Source organism: Cyrtonyx montezumae, unplaced genomic scaffold (genome assembly GCF_038088225.1).
Source record: "Cyrtonyx montezumae isolate F1298 unplaced genomic scaffold, pur_monq_1.0 scaffold_37, whole genome shotgun sequence".
Classification (NCBI taxonomy): Eukaryota; Metazoa; Chordata; class Aves; order Galliformes; family Odontophoridae; genus Cyrtonyx; species Cyrtonyx montezumae.
This window is the reverse complement of record NW_027072042.1, coordinates 1,859,555-1,868,406: the sequence shown is the minus strand read 5'-3', so window position 1 is coordinate 1,868,406 and position 8,852 is coordinate 1,859,555. Positions and strand designations below refer to the sequence as shown.

Genomic DNA, 8,852 nt, shown 5'->3' with positions numbered 1-8,852 from the left:
TGGAGAAGAGGAGGCTCAGAGGAGACCTTATTGCACTCTACCACTTCCTGAAGGGGGGTTGTGGTGAGGAGGGGGTGGGCCTCTTCTCCCTGATAAGTAATGACAGGACGAGAGGGAATGGCCACAAGTTGCGCCGGGGAAGATTTAGATTAGACCTGAGGAAGCATTTCTTTTCTGAAAGAGTGGTCAGGCACTGGAATGGCCTGCCTAGGGAGGTGGTTGAGGCACCATCCCTAGCGCTGTTCAAGAAGCGTTTAGATGAGGTGCTAAAGGACTTAATTTAGTAGTTGGGTAGAGATAGTGATAGGAGGATGGTTGGACTAGATGATCTTATAGGTCCTTTCCAACCTTATGAACTTATGAACTGCCGCGTACTGAGTACTGCGCGTGCGCGCGGCAGGGGCGGGCTCCTGGCAGTCACGTGCAGAGCCCAGCCAATCGGGTGCCGGCGGCGTGCATAGGGGTGGAAGGGTTTGATTAATACAGCACTCATTTTTATCACAAGGTCATCAAGGAAGAGATGCAACATATAAGTGGGCTAGAGACCAAGGGGTGAACTTAACTATGGATGCTATTGCACAGGTTCATAAGTTCATAAGTTCATAAGTTCATAAGGTTGGAAAGGACCTATAAGATCATCTAGTCCAACCATCCTCCTATCACTATCTCAATTTATTGAGATATCCATGGCTATGACCCATTGGTTATCCATGGCTGTGACCCATGTGCCATAATTATCCCAGAGAAAGCACTCTGACCTTACCCAAATAAAGAAAACAGCCGAAAGCCTTGGGTTTCCTTGGGATTTGACCGCCCCACTGCTCACATAACATCCCATCTGGAGTGCTGCATCCAGTTCTAGGAACATGGTTTAGTGGGGAAATGTTGTTGAGAGGTGAATGATTGGACTGTATGATCTGGGTGGCCTTTTCCAACCTTGGTGATTCTATGATTCTATGGATGGAGCTCTGAGCAACCTGGTCTAGTGGGAAGCATCCCTGATTATATATGGGGAGTTGAAACTAGATGGGAACCACTGTGTAAGGTAAATAACTCCCAATGATGGTACTTCACAAGGAGATAGTATAGAGGATGGTATATTTTAAGTAGTTCTATATAAACAGTATACAGATAATACAAAAGAGATGATAGCTCACCTTTATGATGACAAGGCTTGCAGGGGACTCCACATGGGAGGGATCTCCAAGAAGAGATCCTTCCCTGGTGGTGGTCAGCCCTTAAATGGGGTTTGGGAGAGTTGGAACCAGGCTCCACCCCTTCCACTCACACAGGTATATCACCTTCACCTGTGCCCCCATGGCTGACTCTGTGCTCACCTCAGGTGACCAATCAGTGGTTCAGGCCGTGATTCAGCAGTTCCCATACACACTACTGACCCCTAAGAAACACTTCTAGCTACAGGCCTCAAGCTAGATTGTTGTAGATCATGATACTCTTCAGATCCACCCACAAGAGAGAACTTTCCCCCTCTGCAAAAGCTCCTTCACTAGTCTTGAACACTTCTTTCTTTGTCAAATTCTGCCTTCAAAAGGGGAAGGGTAAATGCACAGAGTTTCTTCCTGCCTCCAGAAATTGAGTTTTTGAGATGTGTAAGATTTGGCTTGAATTAATGTCTTCTTAGCTAAAGGATTTCCTTACAAAGTAATCAGGGACAGCATCAGACTTGGATCAGATCAGCAGACTTTGGCACACTGAGGAGCAGTGTTGGGATGGCTCTGATTCCTAGTATGTGTAGATGAATTTCACTTCATGTACCGTATACCAGACTGATCACCTGTTGTTTCTTCTTCAGCTCCAATTCCGACCTTCGTGCTTGGCGCTAACAATCAAGAGACCGTGCACTGTTTTCCAGATGTCACTGGCTGCGAATTAGCTGAGAACATCACTTACTTAGGTAGTGTACTTGTATGCTGCTGCTTTCAAGAACATTTTGTCATCTTTGTGCTTTGACTCACCCCTCCTTTTTTTTTCATGAAGTTTTAAGGTGGCATCTCTTACTCTGGCACTGAGACTGGAATTTAACTTCACATTGAAGGGCTGATATATCTGCTCTGTGAAATACAAGTGTTCCTTTTTGTTGTTGTCATTGTCTAACACACTCCAAATTTTGCTACCCAAAAGAAAAAGCGGTTGAAAGTGTCTTTTGATTGAGAACATATTCCTGTCCTGTGCCTCTGTTTGTGCAGTGAAGATTTCCTATATGAAGCCTAACTGTGCTGAGCTGTGAGGTTGTACTGGAGTAGCAAAGACAAGAAGTATAATCGTTAAAAGTGGCGAAGCTGCAGCAAAACTAAAAGGAAAGGTAAATTTCTTTATAGAGTGCTGTCTGACAAAAATAGTTGCTAAGAAACTTGCAATTGGCTTTTTTACTTTGTCTTCATACCAAGCTTTTGTTGTCAATTGACTGTAGGGAAGCAAGGTAGTGGTGAGGAGAGAAAACTCGAGATAAAACAACAGGGTCCGAGCCATTGCACTAAAATGTCTTTCCTAGAGTTTATGAACATAGAAAACGAGCTGCCTGTAAGAAGGGTTTCAGTCAAAGTAAGGCAGGACTTCTAAATCTCTCTCTCTGCTTCTGATACAAATGAGATCACTTGCAGCTTTTAAATCTCAGGTGTGTGCTTTTGTGTTCATGCAGGCCGTCGAGGTCTTTTCAGTGGTACTTCAGGACTACAGATTGCATACCTGAGTGGCACCGAGTCTCAGGATGAGCCAACTCCTGCTTTAGCTTTAGCTCAAAGGATGTGACAGAATTAAAAACGTCTTTGTTATCAACCCCAAACTTCAAGGGTGTAGATATATTGCTGACTTCCCCTTGGCCCAAAGATGTTGGGATTTATGCCAACAGCACAGTAAGTCTTCTGTTTTCTGGAGAAATGTATTTCCAGATATATCCTACAGTGGCATTTCTGCTTGCAGAAGAACCCTCCTGATTGCTTTTGTTTGTTTTTTTTTTTGTCTGTTTTTGTCTGTTTGTTTTTGTCAGTTTGTTTTTTAATTTACTCATGTAAAGGCTTTGTAGGATAGTTTCCTAAAAGAGCTTTCTTTCCATGGACATGACAACAATTTGTGTAGAAAAGTTGATGTTTAATAACTGAAGGTTCTAGCATGCTAAGCTCAGGCCATGAAGCCTGAGTATCTCCTGGAGATACTGTTCATTTGGAGTTGTTTCTGTTTCAGCGAAGTCCTTGTCCTACAGACTGGGCCCCACTGGGATCACAGAATTGAATTGAAACAGACCTCTAGAGGTCATCTAGTGCATCTCCCCTCCAGTAAACAGAGACATCTATAGCTATATCTGGGTACTCAGCTCCCTTTCTAGCCTGCCCCAGGGACAAGGCATCCTCTGCCTCACTGAGCAACCTGTTCCAGTGCTTCACCACTCTTACTTAAAAACAAAAGCCTTATATCCAGTTTAAAAATCCTCTCTTTTAGTTTGAAACCGTTTCATCTTGTCCTATCACAACAGAGCCTGCTTAAAGAGTCTGTCCCTTTCTTTCTTACAGCACCACTTTAGAGACTGAAAGGCCACTGTCAGTCTCCCCAGAGCTTTTTCTTCTCCAGGCTGAACAGCCCCAGCTCTCTCAGCCTGTCCTCGCATGAAAGGTGTTCCATCCCTTGGGTGATTTTTGTGACCCTCCTCTGGTTGCACTCCAACATGTCCACATCTGTCCTGTACTGAGATCTCCCCATCTGGATGCACTACTCCACGTGAGGTCTCACAGCACTGAGCAGAGGGCTAGGATCACCTCCCTCACCCTGCTTTTGATGCAGCCCAGGATACTGTTGGCTTTCTGGGCTGTGAGGGCACACTGCTGGCTCATGTCCAGCTGCTATCCATCAGTGCTTCCAAGTTCTTTTTGGCAGGGCTGTGCTTTGTCCTTTCCTCCCCTAGCTTGTATTGACAGTGGGGCTTGGTATAGCCTTGCTTTTTTGAACCTGTGTGTTCACCTGGGCCCACTGTTCAAGGTCTCCCTGGATGGCATCCCCTCCCTCAAGCAGGTTAATTGCAACACACCACTTGGTATCCCCTGCAAGCTTCCTGAAGGTGTGCTCGATCCCACTGTGAATGTCATTGATGAAGATATGAAAGAGCATAAAGAGGATTCTGACTCTGCAAAGTCAAAAACAGTTGCACAGTTATGATGCACAAGAAGCATGAGGCTGCAGTTGTCTCCTTACTTTTCTGCAAGTTCATAAGTTCATAAGGTTGGAAAGGACCTATAAGATCATCTAGTCCAACCATCCTCCTATCACTATCTCTACCCAACTACTAAATCAAATCCCTTAGCACCTCATCTAAACGCTTCTTGAACAGCGCTAGGGGTGGTGCCTCACCCACCTCCCTAGGCAGGCCATTCTAGTGCCTGACCACTCTTTCAGAAAAAAAATGCTTCCTCAGGTCTAATCTAAATCTTCCCCGGCGCAACTTGTGGCCATTCCCTCTCGTCCTGTCGTTATTTATCAGGGAGAAGAGGCCCACCCCCTCCTCACCACAACCCCCCTTCAGGAAGTGGTAGAGTGCAATAAGGTCTCCTCTGAGCCTCCTCTTCTCCAGACTAAACAATCCCAGCTCCCTCAGCCGCTCCTCATAAGACTTGTGCTCCAGACCCCTCCCCAGTTTTGTTGCCCTTCTCTGAACATGCTCCAGGGCCTCAATGTCCTTCTTGTAGTGAGGGGCCCAAAACTGAACACAATACTCGAGGTGCGGCTGTACCAGAGCTGAGTACAGGGGGATGATCACCTCCCTGCTCCTGCTGGAGCACTACTCACAATGATTTTCTATTCTTTCTTGTGCCTGGAAGTAGTTATTTAAAAAAAATTACCAAAAGTAATACTTTGTAGGTAACAGGTATTGTCAGTTTCTGAACATCTCTTTTCCCCTCTTCTTTTCTGTCCTTTACTTCTCAGTCTAAGGCTAATGGAGAACAGACAGCATAAAAGTAGTTTTAAGCCTGCTTTTTGGTTGTGTCTTATTTTGCTTTGCTGGTAAACTTTAGTGTTTTCCTGTTCACTTGACTCACACACTAAAGCTCTGGCCATCTGGGAATGAGGTTAAAATGTGTCTTAATGATTTTGACTTATATTGCTTTTTGCCAGAACTCACTTTATGCTGTACTAGCTTCACAAGATCAAGAAAAGGAAAATAGGGCAAATTTGTATTGGTGAAATGAGTGGATGCAAACCTTGAGTACTGAAAATGATGCAAATGAGTAGACTTAGGTTGGAGGTAAGAAATCAAACTGTATTCACTAACGTACTTCGAGGAATGGTAACAGCCATAGTTATAAACTCAACATTTCCAGCAAGCAGGTCAGTATAAGCAAATTTTTTTCACTGTAATCTGACAGAGTTTTCAAAATAAAACTTGTTTTATGTTTTGTAGGGAGAAATAGATACCATGAAATGTGGTTCCGCATTAATATCTGATTTAGCTTCAAGTGTCAAGCCAAGGTATCACTTTGCTGTGCTGGAGAAGGCCTATTATGAAAGACTTCCTTACAGGTTTGTAAGACATTGTGAAATCTCATTTATTTTGAAACAACGAGTTCAATTTTTAGAGAACGCAGGAGGAAAACTGTAATTTTATGAAGTCTTCTGGCCCCTTTAAATCTCTCTTTTTCCAATAGAGTTGAGATTGTTTCTCAGATGTCACTTCTGATCACAATTCCTGCTGCCTCAAAAACTCTGCAGTCCCTGATAACACTTACCCTAGAATGTCCAAGTGAATCTGATGCCAAATCACTTGTTCTGAGTTCCATTTCAGAAGTGTTCAGCCTAATTTCAGGGATACCTCTGAACGTGTATTGTGGAAAAGCTCTTGTACAGTGAAGAATTTTGTGTCTTCAGTTAAAACTTTGTATACAAAATGTGACTGTTGACATGATGTAGGTGTCAGAACAACCTTTGAAGAGAACTAAGGCTGTCCTGTGAATGGTGCCAAAGATTATTACTCTTATCGTAGCAAAAACACATTAAAATGGAAGTTGTTTTCAGTCTAGTTAAATGTCCTCTCAGCTGTGTGTTTGGCTTGCTGTGAGATCTCATTTTGGTCTGCGTGGTTATTGGTTGTTAGATCTGTGAAGTCTTTTTGTTCCACCTTATTGTTCTGACGAAAGTCTACATGTAACTGATGTAGTGTCTTGAGTTCCTTTGTGGAGGTCATGTGGTTTTTCCACTATCCTTCAAGTATACGCCAGTACAGTCAAGTTTTGCTTCCATACAGAAATCACTCAGTGCTGCAGGAGACCCCACAGCATGTGACCAGGTTTATTGCTCTTGCTGAAGTCGGCAATACAAGCAAGAAAAAGGTATTTATATACTTGAATCTTCTTTCCTTAAGTACAAATAACGTGGCAGTAAGCCCAAATTAAGCTAGTCAGTATGAATCGTGCCAAAGTGGAGGGATCTGACTCTGCTGAGTAATATTTGCCCATCATGTCAGATCTAATGGTCTAATAACAGGTCTAATGGCATTTAGCTGGAAGACAGCTGCAAAGGAAAATGGCCAGAAAGCTGCCATCCTTCCCTCTTCTTCAGCTGCTTTAGATAATTTTCTCTTCCCATGGCTTCCTTTAGGAAGGAAACAGTTGACAGGGGAACTCTCACAAATCACTTAACATAACTTTTGGGGTGGTGTAGGTTGCTTATTTTTTTAACCTTTAAAAAAAGTTAGGGAGTATTGATACAGAAGGATGTTCATGGAATCATAGAATCATAGGGGTTGGAAGGGACCTCTGGAGATCATCGAGTCCAACCCCCCTGCCAAAGCAGTTCCCTACACCAGGTCACACAGGTAGGCGTCCAGGTGGGTCTTGAATATCTCCAGAGAAGGAGACCCCACATCCCCCCTGGGCAGCCTGTGCCAGTGCTCCTCACCCTCACCGTAAAGAAGTTCTTGCGCACATTCGTGTGGAACCTCCTGCGCTGCAGTTTCTGTCCATTCCCCCTTGTCCTGTCTCCACACACTGCTGAAAAGAATGTTGGTAGTTTACAGCTGACCTCTTCAGAGCTGCAGTAATTGCAAAAGCTTTCTGTGTTTGAGCCATCTGTTTTCCTTCCAGTATCTCTATGCATTCAGCATTGTTCCCATGAGCTTGATGGACCCTACAGAGCTGGTAAAACAGCCCCAGGATGTTACTGAAAATCCATACCAAAAGTTGCAGAAGGGGGCACAGAAGACTAAAGTACTTGGGTGTGCGGAGGTACTGCTGCAGTCTGCTGCATGGGTATGCTCTGTGTCTCTCTGGGATGCAGGTACAAAAGGTTTTGGCTTTTGTTTTCTAACAAGGAAGAAACAGCACGTCAGTTTTTCTTTGATTTGAACAAGCATCAAGGGAAGAAACGTCCCTCAGATGGGAAGGATAAAGGGAGCTCCCAGCCTAAGCAAGCCAAAAAACCTCGTTAAGTATGTGGAGGCTTTTTTACCCAAAGAGCTTTACTAGAGGTCCATCCCATTTTATCTCAGGCTGTTGAGCTCTTCATGTCACGTTCAAAATGTGCTAGGTGGTGTGGGAATGCAGAGGAATGAACAGGCACGTTTCCTAGAGACTTGACAGTAAGTAGTTAATTAAAAGTCAAAGTTATAGTTTATAAACTAGATCTGAGGAAGTTGAGCTAGTGCTGTTTACCTTGTGAAGCAGGCTGGCCTCTAAACTTGACAACGGGCAGTTCTGCGGACTAACATGTGCACTCTTGCATACACTAGTATGATTTCCTTCTGTTGGTAAGAAACTTCAGAAGACTATGGGAGACTCTTAGACTCAAAGATACATTAGGTTGGAAAGGACCTATGAGATCATCTAGTCCAACCATCCTCCTATCACCATCCCTACCCACTGAACTACTAAATCAAATCCCTCAGCACCTCATCTAAACGCTTCTTGAACAGCGCTAGGGATGGTGCCTCACCCACCTCCCTAGGCAGGCCATTCCAGTGCCTGACCACTCTTTCAGAAAAAAAAAGTTTCCTCAGGTCTAATCTCAATCTTCCCTGGCGCAACTTGTGGCCATTCCTTCTCATCCTTTCCTGTCCTGTCCTCTCACTGTTTTGCTCAGATACAAACCCCAGACTTGGACCTTTGGTTTCCTGTGGTCCTTGGCAGAGCCTTATCTCATCCTGCATTTGTAAAGCTGCTTTTCTGTTCTTGTGCAAAGCCTGCAGCTGTAAATGTGGTGTTTGACCCTAATAAAAGGCCTAGCTTATCAATGCCGTCAGTTTATATTAAGAGTCAGATCAGGTATTGCGATTTAGGTGTGGAATCACATGTTTTCAGTGTGATAAATAGGCCAGAACTAGCATGTGTATTTGACAGCATCAGTCCTTGTTTATACATATGTGGTAGTTTCACCTCATGTTGATGTGTTTGTTTAAATTAACTGGTGCTTTTTTACTACTGAGCTGTAAGCACTATGTTCCTGAAAACAATGTTCTTCCAGTAAATTGGAGCACTCAGTGACAGTGTCAGTCAGCAAGTCTGTGAGACTGCCACCTGCTCCTCTCTTAAAGGAACTTCCTAGGAGGCATCAGTTCTTTGGTCAGGTCTTGCTTCCCAGAGCTCTGCCCTTCAGCTCTGCATCAGCTGGGAAGGGGAGCTGGAAAACGCATCTCTTCCAGGTCTTGTTCCATTCCTTGTTCTAACCAGCAAGCTTTATGCAAACACTTGTTTCTCTTTCCTATCCCATAAAGCACAGCCCACAGGGCCCTGCTGGTTTTGTCTTGCTAGCCCAGGCACACACGTAAGTACATTCTTTCCTACATGCCAGCAAAATCATGCTAAGATGTAGCAATATTTATTTAAAAAATGAAAAAAAAGCGTACAGTCTTTATT

General features: G+C 44.0%; 1 protein-coding gene across 1 annotated transcript; it reads left to right on the top strand.

Annotated features, from left to right (window-relative positions):
- The first annotated feature begins 1,317 nt into the window (after positions 1-1,317).
- Positions 1,318-7,429, top strand: LOC136054446 (CWF19-like protein 1). The gene is given in 8 exon segments (XM_065745714.1): positions 1,318-1,342; positions 1,814-1,915; positions 2,660-2,743; positions 2,746-2,873; positions 5,408-5,526; positions 6,248-6,332; positions 7,086-7,226; positions 7,313-7,429. Coding segments are annotated over 8 exon segments (801 nt in total).
- The last annotated feature ends 1,423 nt before the right edge of the window (positions 7,430-8,852 follow it).